The sequence below is a fragment of the Psittacula echo genome, assembly GCF_963264785.1.
Source record: "Psittacula echo genome assembly, chromosome: 25".
NCBI lineage: Eukaryota > Metazoa > Chordata > Aves > Psittaciformes > Psittacidae > Psittacula > Psittacula echo.
Window position 1 is genome coordinate 5,175,494 of NC_137760.1, and position 17,466 is coordinate 5,192,959.

The window sequence follows — 17,466 nt, forward strand, 5'->3', positions numbered from 1 at the left end:
ATTTGTTTCTCCAAGTTTCTTAAAATGAGGAATTCATTCTATGTTTTGATTATTCAATACAGAATGGGTTCCTTTTCAGCACTACCAAAACGCTTCTAGAAGGATTCCCCTCAACTTTCAACTTTCATTTAACTTACTTTCTCCAGCTACAAAGGGCAGAAAGATACTCTTAATTCAAGGATAGAGAATATGCTCAAAAATATCCCCTCCAATGGTGCTGACTGGAAGCAACTCCACTGACTTCCAAGAAGAGACATAAGGATGGCAATGACCTTGCTCTCACCTCAGGTACAATATTCGGGACTGCACAATGAATCGGAACAGGTACTTCAAGGCTTTCAGAGCAGCAAACAGCAGTTCTGTCTTGCTGGAGTCATCAGCATTTCCCACATAACAGTTTAGCACTTTGGTGAGTTTCCTTTGGAAATAAAAGAAAAAGGAGAACTAATACAGACACAGTTGGGTTTCTGTGGAAGTCCAGCTTCCTTATTCCAGAGAGGAACTACAGCCTAATAAATCAATAGCAGACAAGAGTTCCTCTTCACAGCCTATTTCCTTCCAAAATTCTTGGCTTTATGGGATGCCCGATCTTCCAGCAGCAATACTAGACCAAAGCACTCAAAAACTGTAAGGGAGAGATGTACACAAACTGACTGCACTAAACTTGTTCCAATAGGAAATCAAGCTGAAAACCATGAAGATGTTTTCACAGCACAGACACAGAGGACTATGGGTCAGAAGAAAGCCTGAATCACAGAGTTTGGGACAGGATTTTCCACAATAGCTGTGGTTTTTCCTCAAAGAAAAAAGGAATCCTGCAACAGAAACTTCTTACAGGGGAAAAAGAGTAATTACAGAGTTTCTTTGTCTCCTGAAAGCAGGGAAGAGGGTGGAACACTCTTGTCCGGTCAATGCTGCCTTCATCACATCAGTGTAGTTTATCCAAAACCATCTGTGGCCTTGTGGTTACCAATACTTACACATATGCCAGGGTTGCACTGAAGTGCTTGTAAATGTAAGTTTCAAGTACAGGGTTGAAATGCTGGAACTTGATGTCTCCAATCAAAGAAATAATAAATACCTGCCAAAAACACGAAAGGAAACAGATGTACAGAGCCACAACCTCTAACTCTCTCAAACAGAACTCAGGCTCTCGTTGCACGTCATTTATTTTGCTGGCTCATGGGTTTTGTTTGCTTTCCTAAAAGCATTAATGCTGCAGATAGTATTATTCATATTCTGATAGTGACTAAATACTGTGGTGTGTGTGACTGCATCATTGCTCAGAGGGAAGGTACTTAAAGGGAGCTACTTCTCAAAGCTACAGCAGTGATACAGGAAGCAGCACTACTCACAGCCTAGGTAACACTGTCATAGCTGCTTGTGCACACAGCTGCTGAAAGCTGGTTTTCAGACTAAGAAGTGATACTTTTCAAGCTAGACCTTGAGATTCTGATGATCGTAGTAAACACTCAGTCCTGTTGCTGCAATGACATCCATTAGAGCCAGGACATTCTGTCCCCCTGTATTTGCTTCTCTGACCAATGTCAGTTGGATGCATCTAACTTCATCTTTCTTCCTGAACTGCCAAGTACGTGTTTGCTGATCAGCATGAAGCAGCTCTGTTACTGAACACCAAAGCTGGTGCCTTTCACACACATAGCACACAGCCCCTCCAAAGACACAGAAAACTCCCTGTGAAGTCTTTTATTCAGTCATTACAATCCTTCTGTCAAGGTTCTCAGGAGCCTAAATCCTGGGCTAGGATTTAGGGTGCAGAGGTTGCAACCGCAGCCACAAATCCTCCACCGTCATGACCCTGAACATTTCATTTAGGGCTTCAGATAGGCTCTTCTCTGCTGTAAACTGCCTTAAATGCAGATAACTTAAAAGTTACCTAAGAAATTACTATAAATCAAGTAAACATTTATTCCTGTTTTTACTGTGGTTACTAAAAAGCTTGCTGCATATCTCAGTCCTTAAGATGCCTTAAGAAATGTTTAAATAGAACTGATTTCTTGGAGCAAATTACCAATCACTCATCTGAAGGAAGTGCCAGGAACAGCCTGAGAACATGGCTGAAAACCAAGTACTCCAAATGCACAAAAGACTCACTCACCAGCGCATCAAACACGAGGAAGTCATAGGTCTCATTCTCTGACATTTCCATCATGATGTTGAAAAGTGCATCGAGGGTGTCTTGCAAAAACTTGAGGGGAAAAAAGTAGTAAAAGGGTGGGAAAAGACAACAGGAATCCTGCACTTTTGGATCATTTTCCCCCTTCTGGCCTAGCCCAGCTGATCTGTAAAAGCTGCCCATGAATGAACACTGAAAAAGGGATCCTAGTCCTATGTTCATTCACATCCTTGTCATGATCATCACACTATTCTCTCTCACTATAGCAAGCAGGATCTTTTCTTACCAGCTCTGAGTAGCCCCACTTTTCTGTTCCATTGCCTTTTTATCCAGCAAGAGACCTACTGCACACAATTTTTTTTCTGTAGTTTAAGCTTGCACTGGGCCAAATCAACCACATTACGCTGTACTAAAGCACGACGCTGTACATAAAGACTGGTTTGCAATGACACAACACTTACTTCAGTAGTTCAGGATACAGGGGAAAATAAAGTCACCACTATCACCCTGATCCTGGTAACATTTAACTTGTGTAATTCCAGAGAGCTCTTGGGGCAAAGTATAACTTCTGCTCTATTGCTCAGCAGCTTGAAAGGTTCTCACAGCCTATACAGAGAGCTTTCAGATACAGCACTATTACAACATACCCAAGCATGTGCATAACAAGGAGACTCACATCTCTCTGCATACCTTTACAATTTCTCCTCCTTCCACCTCCATTAGCTTCCTTAGGTTGTGAGCTATGTTCTGGGAGTTGGAACGCCAGTTCAACAAACCCAGCAGGTCAACTAGGAAGACAGAACATCAGCAATTAGACAGATTACAACATCACAGCTGACTTCACGGCTGCAGAACAATACACAACAAGGACTAGAGGTTACTTTTAGAACCAGCTTACAAGGAAAACTCATGCTGATGTATAGAATATTACCTTGAGATGGCTCTTTTTTCTTGGCAAGAGAGTTTTGCTAGGAATGGAAACCTTGGTGTTATTTGATAACACAAGGCATTTGGTGGACAATTCTGCAGGCTTCTCATGTACTCAAGAGAAGGCATTTCAAGCTAGGAATTTTACTGGAGTGTGTGACTCTCTTAGTAGTGCTTGTGTTTACCTTAGAGGAGTCTCCTGGAGGTGGTTCTTAAAGTTAAAAGTGAAACCTCTTGTATAAATGACATTAAGATGCAGACATGGCTTCTAGTGGCTGTGTAACATCAGCTTGTGCTGGCAACATGATTCCACTGGCACATGGAACAGCAAGATTAAAGCTAATTGCATAAAGAAAGCACCCTCTTTATTTCAAATATCCAGCATGATACAGGTCGGCTGCTCATGCAAGTCCTACCATTCTGGGTAAGTTTGGTGGAGCAGATCAAAGTGGCAATCTGGAAGCTGTCTTTTGTACTATCTTTAGTGGGTGTGAAGTTGGTTAGATGGTGCAGATTCTTCCCCGAGGGGGTGTCCTTCTCCTCCATCTCCGTTTTGGTACAAGGAAGAGTTAAGTAGCATTTAGCATCTTCCATTTTCTTGTTATCACCCTGTTGTTAAACACAGCAAAGACAAGGGTTATCTCACACTGAGCACACCTCATCTAAACTCTTGCAGTTCTCATCTACAGACACACTTCAAGACGGCCAGAGAGGGCTTTAAACACCTTTTCCTGGCTAGAGTTGTTTACTCACGTTATCCAGCCCTCTAACTTTAGGGAACAGAAGTTGCCCATACTGCCAATGAACTCAGCTCTTTTCAGAGCTGAGCCACAATGTTTAGGAGGGCTCGTGCTCCCCTCACTTTCTACTGCAATGAATTAACTTTTTCCTCTTACTGTGATTCAAGGCACCAGATCTTTCTTCTCAACACACACTCATCCTCCAAAGCAGGCGTTCACCTGCCTGTTTGCTGCACACTCTTAAGATGAGTATCTATGTATCTACCACCCGATCATGCTTGAAAAGTTATTTAAGATCTCTGCAATGTTGGTATCTACATTGCTAGGAAAAAAGCCAGCCAAGAGAGCTGTTTTGATTAGTCAAACAAAAATGAAGACTGCAAATGCCCAAACTACCTTATAAACAATCAAATTGTGTTTGCCATCTTGTAGTGTTGTTCCATCTGCATTCATCAACTTCACAAAGCCCATGCCGAAAGCTCTCTCAGACTTATCCCTAGCTGCAAACAGAAGGAAAAAGCTTTACTAGGAATTGTCTTATTTACACCCATACTAGCCATAATGCAGCTCTCTAACTACATGCTGCTTTTTCCTTTATTTAACAGCATCACACATCTGTGTCTTACACTGCTGATCTTGTTTACCCTAATGAGAAATCCTCCTATAGGAAGATCATTAGGAGCCCACCAGACTTGCACTGAATTTTGAAATGAATTAAACCCAACACCATACACACAGAAGCCAAAGCAGCAACGAACACTGACAACTGGCTTTCAAGGGGGCTAATACGTTCCTCCCCATCGCATTTGAGGTTTAGAACAAAACCAGCACCAAGCCTTTTTTAAAGGCTGCTTGCAAGGAAATGCACAACACTGGAAACAGGTAGAAATGCAAGTGCTACAGCTTTGGTGGATACTCAGAACACCTTAGTGAGAGTAGGAAGAGGACAGGACTCCTGCAGATCTTCTGGTACTTACACTCCTGTGACGACCGATGACGGAAAGTGAATCTCAAATGGCAACGACTGACTTCTTCTATTGCAATGGACACCTGCACATGATAACACAGGGAAAAATGCAGCACCAGAACTCTCTATCTCCAGTCAATTTACAGGACATTCTGTTACTGGTGCAGATACTGGTTTTAAACTAGGTCTCTTTCTACACGAAGGAAGCAAGACTGTAAATTTCACACTCCTACCTTCACAGTTTCATACCAGCAAGGTTGCTTGACTTGATAATAAACAACAGACTTGTATTCGGAGACACCTTCATAACCAGCACCAGGATGGATAGCTTTCTTTGGACAAAAAGACAAGGATGGGGGGGAAGAAGAGGTAAGGCCTTGAGTGAAAGCAGGAAGTATCTTGGGTCTGAAATTTTCACAGCATACAACTCAAGTCTGTGCTTTCTGGTCAAGAGAGCTCAATGCATGTCAACTCTTTGAAACTTTAACAGAATCTCTACAGATCTGCTTACATCTCATTGATTATAAAAACCCCAAATCCATAGCGAAGCAAGTATTCAAATTGGGTCACTGAGATCACCCATAATCTTTCTTGCTCAGTATCAGACAGCTCTTGCGTACATGCAATACTTAAGATCCTACGGACTGGAAGTCTCATCTAGCAAAGACAGCAGCCTTGTAACCTCCTCCTACCTCTTGGAGATTTCCATCTTCATCATGCACGGACATGGTGACTTCTACATTCTTGGGAGTCTTCTTCTTCCCTTTGTCAAACTCCCCTTGTATCAGGGTGACGTAGATATCATTTCGAACATCACCTAAAATTCACAGCCCTTAATGAGTTGGGTTTTCTCATACCAGTTTTATGGGTTAACATTTAGCATTATCCTTACCTTCTTCTCAGCCTTTACTGAGCCTTTAACCACCCCCAACATCACACCATTTCATCTTCATCTCAAATTATACAAAACCTTTCAAAATGAACCATTCTCCTTTTAATAAACCTCTGTCTATGTAACTTCTATTCAGTGTACTGAGCTCTACAGGGCTAAGTCCACTTTGAATGGATTAAATAAAGCAGGGCAAACCTATATGCAACAAAAACATCTCCCTGACTAAAGAGAGGTTTGCTTCCCCAGAGTGTACACACTATCAGTTCTCAATACAAAAAGGAAGCTGATGTTTTCACTTCTTGGATAGAAATAACAGATCAGCTGGAAGTTCACAGCAAAATGAACACAACTTTTCAGACAGCTTTAAAATAAGTCTGGTCATAGCAGAAAATGGCTCTTTCACCCCATGGCAGGGGAGAGGCACATGGGACTTACCAGGAAGGATTATCTCAGGGAATCCCATTTTGCGAGCCACAGCAGTTGATCTGTCTACAAGGTGGGAAAAATCCTTTTGAACCTGTGCTAGATCACCAGGAAGCAGCTTCAGGGAGACCCAAAGACCTAAGAAAAGAAAGGCAATGCTTGTTTACTGAAAAACAAAGAGCATGAAAACATGACATTTGAGGTTATGCTTAACAGAAAACTTGCTTCATGTGATCTCCATGCAAGAATGCTTTAAATATCCCAAGCTGGTTCTCACTTGCCCACTTCTCTAGTTCCTAGAATAAGACCTTACTGTGCAAGCACATCCTCTGACATAAAATACATACTTTCTGAGCTGAATCTGCTATTATATATGTTATATATAATATAACATAATATAATATATAACATATATTATATATATAACATATATTATATATATAACATATATTATATATATAACATATAATATAACATAATATTATAAACATATATAATATATATAATATATATAATATATATATTATAGTGTATTTGAGTAAAGTCCAGACACACAAGAGCAGAAGAATCCTGAATAATGCAGCTTAAATCCAGAGCCATGTTCACTCAAAAACATCTGATGTCCACATAAAAAGTAGTACTGCATTAGTAGCAAATAAATCACCAGCAAGAGAAGCTCTTTTCACACAAGCCAGAACAGATCACAGAATCACAGAGTAGTTAGGGTTGGAAAGGACCTTAAGATCATCAAGTTCCAACCCCCCTCACAAACATTACAAAGACATCCATTGGGCTCAGGGAAGGGAGCAAACTCCTGAGTTCTGGACTTTCACAAGCCATTTGTTTTCCTCTGCAGGCCAGGGGAACCCTTCCCTGCACCAGGTTTTTCCATTAGCTTCTCACCCAACTGCTATACCTTGCCCTTTGTGATTCACTTCCTTTGCAGCGATGACTTTGTTGAAGACAGAAGTGAGGGGCTCATTTTCTCCAATCACATGGGAAGTTATCAGTGGGGACATGATGAGCTGTCGCTGCCTGATGTATGTTTCCATGGCGATCCTAGGAGAACAACAAGAGGGATCAGGAAGCAGACAGACCAACAGGCAACATGTGCTCTGCAAGGAGAGGGCTGGCCAACACTGGCTGTTTTCCAAAGAAACTTATTCTTAAAGGATTCTATGGGAATCTTTTTACTTCTTCACCTGCACAAACCCAATGAAACGCATTTAAACTCTCAAACTAGGAAATGCACCACAGTGCTAGCTCAGGCTTAGGATAAGTAACACTGACCTACAGACCTGGTGACCACATTTGTCTATAGCAGCCTTCAGGACAAGCATAAACCCAGCCAGCTGCACAGCTCTTATTTTCCATCCACAGACCCTGCAGATCTGTGAGAGCAAATCCAGCTGTGGGGCCCACACAGGAGCAGCTCAGCACATACTCGAGCGATAAGTTCAAGTGTTTCTGAAAATCTTGCCTCTCAACCCCCAAATAGTTTTGAAGGTCCCATCCCTCAGACCCCACAGCATTCATCTGTGCTCTTCTTTCTTATGATATGGGTACCTAGCAATTTCAGCTGCATTGCCACAACTCCCTAAGCAGTTTCTCCTACCGTGCAGACATGCAAACCAAAGGGAACAAAGGCTTCAGAGGACTGACAAAAACCATTTCCTTCAAAGAGCTGACTACTGCTGTAAGCTAATCTATTTGTAGAGCCCTTGGTACACAGCCAGGCTCCCATGCAAATCTGTCCTTCTCCAAAGGACAACTGCTTTAAATAAGCCACATATGTGATGAACTCTGAAGTCCAATACTTACTGCTGAAATGGAATAAAATGTTGCTTTTCCTCATCATCCACCTTCCCATGTATGATATCAGTTATGTCCATCACTGCAATGACACAAGTTCATCCCACAGTTTTGCCAAGTTGCTAAAGAATACAGAGAGAACTTTCTGCTATGAGCCTGGAAACAAGAATTGCTTATTTTGGGCCAATGCCACTCGTAACAGCATCACTCTCATCTCAACTATTGAAAAGGCACTTTTCCACTGATGTGTAAGTCAGCCTATGGTAGTGAATGTGAATATACTCTCTGATAAAAACCTGGTGGGACTCTGGCATTTCAAGGCAAAGAAATTATACTTTGATTTCAAATGTTGGTTATATTGAATTTGTTTTCCACCACAAATTTCAAGCAGGACTCTTCAAGCAGGAATTGAACAGGAATTGAAAAGGAGCTGGATGTCTCATTCACCAAGGCTCCTTTAAAACCTCCAGCTTTATCCCATTAGTCCTGAGGAGCAAATCCCTCCTCTGAAAAAGTCTACTGTGCTGATGGCAGTGTGTTATCATTCTAGGGAGTGACTGAAGAGAACAGGAACAGTATTTCATCTTCATATACAACGTTCATTAAAAGGTCTCAAAGGGGTACTACATCCAGCTCAGTATCAGCATCTCCATTTGGAAGCCAGAGATGCTGACACTAAGAGGTTAGCAGGCTTCGCTGACACACAGCACACACTTCCAGTTGTGAGCCCATTGTCCCATGCTCTTTTCTCCACGGATGGAATGTGTCATACCTGCCACACCAAACGGCCTCCGGAGTCCACAGGTATGCTTCTTCCCATCTTTCAGCTCCATATGCCCCACCCTCACAATCTGGCACACCAAGCTGATTTTCGGTCTGATCAAGTCAGAACTGCTTAAATCCTAGAAATCATTTAAAATCCAGGTTACATCAGTCTGCTTCAGCAATGGAAGCGAGGAAGACAGAGGGAGTTCAATGGGTTTTCTTAGACTACACACATATAAAAAGAAATCTATTGGGTTTTTACAAGTAAAACCTGTTCCCTTTGAGCCCCGGGGGAAAAAACAACAAAACACTGGCAATTTCACCCAGCAATTTCTAACCCTCTCATTCCTCTCTGATAACACAGTACTGGAAGGAGAGTAAATGATGTCAATCATCAAAATACTAGATCCTGATGACCAGGCAGTTAGCTTGTGCCACCTCTGCTACTTGTCAGAAGTTACTCCATTCATGCACAATTCTTCCATTACCATCTTGCTGCAAGTAACAAACTCCAACACAGAAAAGGATCAGCAAAGCAATGGACTGAAAAACAAACAACTGTGATCTCAAGCCTAGATTTTCATTGCAGTTAGGCTCCAACAGAGAAGTGCTTAACAGGATTTTCAGCAATGCATGGGTGAGCAACACTCACTGACAGTACTATGCAAATAACCTTTATTACTGCTTTGGATGTATATAAAAACCCCAAAATGTTTCAGCATTTCTCTGAGGCCACCTATAACATCTTAAGTATCCATGAAAACACCCTTAAATGCTGGATGTGACCCTGGCCCTGCTCCATGGGAAGAGGGGAGAGGTGAAGAACCCAAAATTCAGATGTCTGCAGCATGGGGAAGAATCTCCAGGGTGTAAATACAGTTACTTACAGTAAAGACTGCTTGAAGGTTATTCAGTTTCTCGATTTCTTTAGGCATCCCATTACTGCCCCAACGAACCAGGTAATTTTCACTGCAAATAAAGGAAGACAGTTAAATCAAGCAACACCTGAAATTCCCATTTCCTGGCAAAAGCTCAAAGGCATTTGGATCTTTCAGGAATATCTGAAAAATTCTACCAAAAAATCTTCTATCTCAAAGTGGTTCTGAAGTGACTCATTGCAGTGAAGGCAGAAGGGAAGCAGGATGTGAGTGAGCATCTTCAGTTACCTCCCTACAAAACTCTGACTTCATGTCCACCCCTGATAACTCCAGTGATGGAGACAGAGTGTGCCTGACACACACATGCTTCAGTGATAAAGTTCTTCATATCTTCCCCTACTGGTAAAAGATGCCCAACTCTTAGGTGTGAACTTGCACTGACTCGACAGCAAACATCATGCATATATAGATGATTCAACTGGAAGCAAATGGATCAAGTCCAGTGACAACAGTAGGGATAATTAAGAATATAAAAGGACAATCTGGGATGTTGGCTAAATATCCCAAAAATGCCCTGTTTGAAAAGTGCATGGGCTCAGAACCTTGACTTCTCCAAAATCTCATCTGAAATTAAATAACCCCCTTCCAAATCTCCACTGGGGCAGCAACCAATGGAACTGGAAAAATGGATCAGCGGGATCTTCCTTTCTAACCTCTACTTGCTCCTTCAGAATGACCCCCGTGATGCCTAAATTACTTCTGCATCTACAGGAACCCCTTACCTGATGAATTTGGAGAGATCAGGATCATAGAGGCTCATTAACAGCTCTGCATCTTCTCCAATATTGCAGACAAAGTTCTTGAAGTTTACATACAGGCTGTATGTATGTGTCGTGTTGAATATTGGCTGCCCGCGGAGGTCCAAATTCTGTTGCAGGGACTGCAAAGGAGAACACTTCCGTTAAAAACAAACAGAAGAGTTTAGTTCTGCTGCCAAAGCAGGAATGTAAAAATACAGTGGGTACTAGTTAGTTGAAGAGGACAAAGCCAACGACAAGAGATGGACCTTCTCTTCCTGGATCCTTTCATCGATCCTCTTGGATGCAATTTCATGCGACTTGAAGAGAGAGATTGTGCTGGTTTCATCTGGGTCCAAGATGTTCCCATTGTCATCTCGTACAACCAGGTCCAAACCTAGGATCCTGAATAGCACACGAGTCAGAAGACAAAAGAAATGACAGGATGTAAGAAGCAGAGGTGACTGAGACAGCACAAACCACAGCTCCAACTGTGGACTGCACCAATGCAAACCAACTCCATTCACACAACAATCACATTGCTGGTTTTCCTGCCTCAAAAGTGTTATTCTCCATTTTCCCATTATAGGGAAAAATAATTCATCAGGTAACTTCATTTTAAGGTGACATCTTCTTTGTTGGCTGATTATTATTCTTTACCACAAGCTTTCTTCTTACTTGACTTAGTTGACCTGAATCAAGCCTGACAGGCAGACAAATGAGCTCTGGAGACAATCCCTGTTCCCTCCAAACTAATGAAAGGTGCAGTTTTGGTGGCCTATAGAATGATATTACTCAGCTGCTGAGAAAGCAGTTTACTTCATTGCCAGCATCCAAATCTCAGCTCCTGCCAGCCAGGCACAAACTGTGCTCCATGAGAAATGCCATCATGTGCCAGCAGTTATGCAGAATGAAGACACGTAAGGTCTCCTGCCAAGTCAAAGAGATTGTTGGCATATGAAGAACCAACTGCCCGCCTGGCAGGCTAGTTACATTGTGATGGGAACTGGAAGCTCTAATTGTCCCCTTTCCAGTGGATACTTAATTCAGCGCTCGCCTCACGGTCATTTCCATTATTTCCTATTAGTAGCCATCGATATCCTTTACTGGGATTTGGATTCTCCCCTCCCCTCCAGACCCAGTCTGGGGTTTACCTGTTGCCGTAGTCAATCTTAGCAGTGACCTTCTTCTTGAGCTCAGCGAGCTCATCTTTGGGGAGGGTTCCAGACAGTATCTGTGACCTCCACTCTATCAGGCTGTAAGTCATTTGCTGGACATGCCGGAACTGTGTTGTCTTGTTAGCCTACAGGACAAAAAGGGACACTTTTAAACAATGAGCTCAGTGATCCTGCTGAAAAGTGCTCAGTTGAATCTAGCATACAGGTTGTATTGAACTAGAACTATCTCAGAAACTGGCACTTCACAACATTACAAGATGAGAGCCACGGAACAAGTACTTTGCACTGCCAAGGTTTAAGTGCCTCAAGATTTGCGGTCTTCACCTTTTCTTCAGGGCATTATTTCAGACAAACTTCACAGACAAAACCAGATTTCTGGCTCGGATGGATGACCTCGATATACAGGATGGAGAGATGATGTTAAGTGACTGCAACTGTGTTCTAACAGACAGGAATGCCAACATCATATACAAAGGCTCTTTCTCCCCACCTCTGCCACTCTCAGAACGTGTGACATTCAGCAAATCAGTTCTCATGACTATTTCCAGGGTTTTTTGCCCATTTAGATTTTAAGACTCTGAGGCAGAAACTTGATTTGCTTTTACAAGTCTAAAGGTGATACCAACACATAAATATTAACCACAGATGACCCACACTGAAGCCCACACTGGATTCTTCTCATGTCTGCTCCTCCTCCATTTCCATGCCTGCCTGCTTTCTTACCCTGTCCCATCACACCCCCAAAATCTATTACATTAAGAAAAGGAGTAGCAGTAAATGCAGCAGTATCTGGGACACACTGCTTCCCTGCCAGTACGCACATTGTATGTCAAGGTTCATACTCTACCTGCTGGGAACTCACATGGATCACTGTGCCCGTGTGTGATCTGCAGACAAGGGTTTCATGGGAATCAGAATAGCTCTGCAGAAACCCAATAATCGCTCTGGCTGGCGTCTATCAGTGCATAAGGCTGAATATCACCTTACACATTTGTACAGAACTGAATGAAATCAGTCTTGATCCATCCCGTGCTTTTAAGCACTACCCCAGCAGCAGCTGCTCAGTATCTACCATGCCAGAGACTGTCCATGAATGCAACAAGAAGTTCACATGACTGGATTCCCAGGCACCACCTCCCCAGTCTACCCAGGTACTCGCTCCTGTCTGCTGCAGTCAGCAGTCACTGCATTTCCATCTTGTGCTATAAATGCAGCATCTGTAATTAGAAAGCACTGACTGAACAGGACACCAAAACCTGCTTCGTGAAGAGTTTCCTCCTGCCATTTCAACTGCTATCATCTTTAATTCATGGAAACACTTCTCATGCTGTTTGCTGGTTCCACCCTAATGAAATCAGTCACACCTATCACCTCTTTCCCATAGTTTCAGGCTCCAAGGCTGATGCCATAATTAAAATGTGGATGGCTATGTGGTAACCTACATATTTATATGCACTTAAGCAACTAAGCCTTTAGAAGTGTCACCTAAATCATTTATACCACTCAAAAGAGAACCCAGCCTCTACCAGCACACAGAGAGCCAGCTACTGGGATGATTCTGACCTGCACTGAGTGCCAAGTGCAGCTCATGTTCAGAGGGAGGTGCCACAAATCAAAGGACTTAAATGTTTATAGTTATGCAGCTCCAAAATGACCGTCAAGAGGTTCTTGACTCTCACATCTCACCCAACAGCCAGCAGGAATTGGCCAATGCTTCAGGCAGCAGCTGACTACTGTCACTTCTCTGTAGCAAAGCTGTTAATGTTTAACCATGAACCCCAACTGCTCCCACACAGCCAGAAAGAGAGGCTCAGTTCAATTATTTCCCCACTCTGCTCTCTGCAAAGAACATGAATGGCATCAACTACTCCTAATTTGCCCGGAGAACACAAATCTAAAGGGAGTTATAAGTAGCCATCTTCCTTTGGATTTGGGCCACGGGGCTGACAGGGGCAAGATGAGTGTTTTACTTCCTATGGGGAAGATGTTAGAGACATATTTAGCAAACAAAGAAAGAAAACGTTCTTAACGTGCATAAAAATAATGATAAAGAGAAGGCAACCGGTGTTAGCTTCCAGGGAAACACAGAGCAGGCCTCACTGTGACAGCTGGCTAAAGCTGAATTATCTCCCCAGCTGTTTACATTACCTGGCTCCTACAAACTACACAAAGTTCAAAACTCTCACCCATTTTTATACCTATCTTGCAGTGGAGACAATACCCACTGGTGTTAGAAGTGGGCTGTGAAATGAAGAAGTAAAATGCTGCCAAAGAGAAAAAAATCAACTGTGTTTCCTTCTTCTCCTCAAATACCTCCTTCTTCCTTTAGCCTTTCTTATTCCTCTTTTCGTTATATACACACTGCAGGGGAAAAGAAAATAAACTCAAATCCATTTCTAACCACAACATTTTCCAAGGCTATTTTAAGACTTCTATTGGTTAAGCACAGGAACATGAAAGATTTTTGCTCTTAAGAAAAATAGATTCTGAGGCTAGGATGCTGAAGTTACTGAGGAAAAAAGAGAAGCCAGGAACAAACCTCTCTTTTCACACAGTAATACCCTCACATACAGCTTCTCATTACATTAAGAGGGGGGAATAAATTCTTGTGGTTTCGTGGCACACAAGATGTACTTGTGGCCTGGTGAAGTTTTCAAGAGGAAAGCTTGCTCTGGGTAAACTGAATGGTTAGAGATAATTTAAACCCATCCCCTCATCTCAGAGCACACACAACACAGGCTACTCACTACTAACCCAAGAAAAATCAAGTTTGACTCTCCTTAATATGCCTTAATAATCACCTTCAAAAGAAGGCAATTCATTGTGAACTCCAGTTGTGTTTCTTTGACCAAGAATGCACCTACCTCAGTAAAACCACCCATTCGATGTGTTTCCCTGGCTTCTGACTTCTACGAGGTGACTATCATCTGGCCAGGCTACTGAACAGATTTAGGAGACAAGAGGCGTCTCTGCTGCCCTATTGAGAACTAAATATGTTATTGTGACTTTGCCCTCCACACATGGCCCTACTCCTCTTCCCATCCTTTGGCCATCTTGCCTATTTGAGCTGTAGGCACTCTGGGGTGAAGATCAACCATTCTGTTAAGTACCTACAATACACCTAGAAAAGCAGAGTTCATACTTGTTAAAGGTTCTGCTAAAAGAACATCACACAACTTGCCCTCAACAGGACAGACACACAACAAAGCAGGAACCTTTTACTAGTGAGCTGTGACACACACAGAGCCCCAACCACCTGACATGATGATGAGTACGACTTGTGGCAATCAATGCTTCCTCACTGCTGTGTCATCACATTTATGCGAGTACATGGATTAAAATAGAACATTTTTAGCCTCTTAAAACCAATTTGACAATACTGATAGTTTTACAGTTCTGCATAATGTTCTATTCCAAAGTCTTCAAGCACCCTGCAAAAAGCCCAGCCTCATCTCATCTGGGGTCATGTAATAAAACAGCAACCACTAAAGAAAACTTACCACATATAACTTGTGCCAGATAACTGCCCACTCTCTCAGGGTAGAAGTGAGTTCTTGGCCAAGGGGCAATTCACTTGGAATCACAGTTTCATGTTGTCTGGATAAAAAAGAAGACAGAAACAAAGGTGTTACACTCGAGATTAAAACTTAGTAGTAAGAGACCTGTTTTTGATAACCATGTAAATGGAGTTTGAGGTGAATATTCACACAGTTCACACGATGCTAAACTGTTCAATTGGTTCTCCAACACATACAGGCACATTCATTATCCATTTTTAATGCAAACATGTTTAGTTAATAAGAGTACTTTCTAAAGTCTCTTCCTCTGCAACTGCTGTTTTCCTTCCACTATAATGATCACAGAATCAGCTCTAAGAACCAAATGAGGAGTCATTTCCTTAAGTGTTTTCCAAGACAGGAAGGAATCCACACTCCTGTTGGCTACTTGGCTGCGAGCAGGAGCCAAGTTATGACTTGCAGGAGTCCCTAGAGGAGCTAAATGTAGCTTGATTGACCTGCCTCCCTACTAACTTGTCTAGCAGAGCTCTCTCATGCTTGCATATAGTATTCTCCTCCACCTATAAATACAACTGGCTTGGTATGTACAATGCTCTGACAAAAAGAAGTGACACTCGCACAGGTCCTGTGCGCTGCTGCACACACAGAGCAGTAGCATGCATTACAATCACCACTAAAGTTGTTTGCTTGTTTGTTGGTTTCTAAATGCTACCAAAAGTACATCTCAGGAAGTGCCAACTTACCCCCGGTCCTTCACAATGGCCTCTTTTAAATGGATGTATGTTTCTGGGAAAATGCCCTAAAAATAAACACAGAAATCAAGTAAACCAATTGCACCCTAGGATATAACAGGACAAAAATGGATTCAGCAGGAAGCAGGGAAAAGGGGTAAGAGCATGATCAGAACAGGAATTGTGACTGATGCTTACTGTTTAAATGTGTGAGGTCGAGCAGCCCTGGTATCACAGAAGAAAAGACACTAAAGAGCACCAGGCTGCAAGCTTGAGCACTGTATCTGGTATAAGCATCTCAGAGGAGTAAAGTCTCTGTTGCACTGTAACAACCCTCATCTTCCTGACTGAAATCCTATGAACTCTTGCAAGCTATCAGTTGTACTCATCTGCCCTTGCTACAGAATATTGTTGGAGTCATTTGTCAAGCTGCCCTGTGGGTCTCTAGAAAAACCTAACACACACCACCATCGGGAGACATTCACCTGCTCCAAGTCTCCTTTATTTAAAGGAAACCTTCTAGGAGTGCTGGAATCCTTTTCTGTTTTCTTTTCACTCCCTGTACACCTGAAAAATGGAGGCTGTGATGGATGATACCGCATGAGAGGTGCCAGGATCCCTATAGGAAACCAGACTTCCAGGCAGTTTTCAGACTGGTTTTGCAAACCTTAAGCAGTTTGGCTGAGATCCATGCATGCATGATTTTGGGGAATATTTTCCAAGTCAAATCAAAACTCTAATCTTAGCATTACATAGAACTAATGCTGGATGTGTACAGGTTCAAGACCATAATATTAAAGCAGTAAGCTAGTGTATGCAGATATGCAACAGTCAATTTTGCTACTTTAAACTCCCTTACGCATGCTTACAGTGGAGGAGTACCCAGTGAATGGTTCTGAAACGTTTAGCTCAAGGACATTTCTTTCTATCACTTAGAAAAAGGACATGGAGATCAGGAGTCCTGCCCAATACTAAGACGAGAAATACAGCAGAAGCACAGCAGCTTCCAGCACTGGATGGGGTCTGGCAAGGTGTGACATCAAAATCAGCCCCTGAAAAATGAGCTCATACCTTCTTGGATTTATTCCGGAGCGTGTATCCTCGGTACCAGCCTGTCAAAGGGAAACACAAACATTCATACTTAGTGTTGCCTCTCTAGAGCCACTGCCATTCTCACCATGCTTCTATCTATTGAGCCTGCTTATTTGAGATCTACTGTTGCGAAGCCACCTCTGCTCTATTTGGGTCCTCAGAGCAGGGCAGAAGGTGCCTCTTCCTGCCACGGACTGACACCCTCACACCTACTCCAGCTACCCATTGGGGTTGTACTGACAGGGCACTCCATGCTACATGTTTTGAAAGGGGCAATCCTTGCTCCATAAAGCTCACACAACACAGAACTACTGGTCTGATCATTTGACAGATGAGGCAGAGACACACAGACATGCACACAGAACCACTGGCTCAAGGTCATATAGAAAGAGAAATACATTCAAGTATCCCAAGTCCAATTCTTTCTCATGAAGTGCATTTTCACCCAGATCATCTTCTGGATTGTGCTTGAGCTCCACTTTGTACAGGTTCTTTATTTTCTCCTGTGACTCAGTCTAAAACCTTCCTTCAAAGGAAGGCTGAAAGAGAATGTTTTATTAGATAAGGCAAAGAGCTGCTTGCCCTGGTACAGATATTGTTTCTCAACAT

The 17,466-nt window shown here is 42.5% G+C and overlaps 1 protein-coding gene across 1 annotated transcript in view; it reads right to left on the minus strand.

Annotated features, from left to right (window-relative positions):
- The window catches only part of DOCK5 (dedicator of cytokinesis 5), a gene marked incomplete at both ends in the record, with an annotated part of 68,875 nt that overhangs the window by 30,678 nt on the left and 20,731 nt on the right, over window positions 1-17,466 (minus strand). Inside the window, 20 exons of the mRNA XM_080634607.1 lie at window positions 284-418; window positions 981-1,081; window positions 2,120-2,209; window positions 2,828-2,925; window positions 3,481-3,673; window positions 4,201-4,304; window positions 4,782-4,854; window positions 5,005-5,103; window positions 5,464-5,588; window positions 6,099-6,224; window positions 7,003-7,145; window positions 7,908-7,980; window positions 8,671-8,800; window positions 9,551-9,632; window positions 10,324-10,481; window positions 10,608-10,743; window positions 11,493-11,641; window positions 15,017-15,113; window positions 15,778-15,833; window positions 16,837-16,877. Coding sequence (XP_080490733.1) covers window positions 284-418; window positions 981-1,081; window positions 2,120-2,209; window positions 2,828-2,925; window positions 3,481-3,673; window positions 4,201-4,304; window positions 4,782-4,854; window positions 5,005-5,103; window positions 5,464-5,588; window positions 6,099-6,224; window positions 7,003-7,145; window positions 7,908-7,980; window positions 8,671-8,800; window positions 9,551-9,632; window positions 10,324-10,481; window positions 10,608-10,743; window positions 11,493-11,641; window positions 15,017-15,113; window positions 15,778-15,833; window positions 16,837-16,877 — 2,209 coding nt within the window. The remainder of the gene's footprint in view (window positions 1-283; window positions 419-980; window positions 1,082-2,119; window positions 2,210-2,827; window positions 2,926-3,480; window positions 3,674-4,200; window positions 4,305-4,781; window positions 4,855-5,004; window positions 5,104-5,463; window positions 5,589-6,098; window positions 6,225-7,002; window positions 7,146-7,907; window positions 7,981-8,670; window positions 8,801-9,550; window positions 9,633-10,323; window positions 10,482-10,607; window positions 10,744-11,492; window positions 11,642-15,016; window positions 15,114-15,777; window positions 15,834-16,836; window positions 16,878-17,466) is intronic.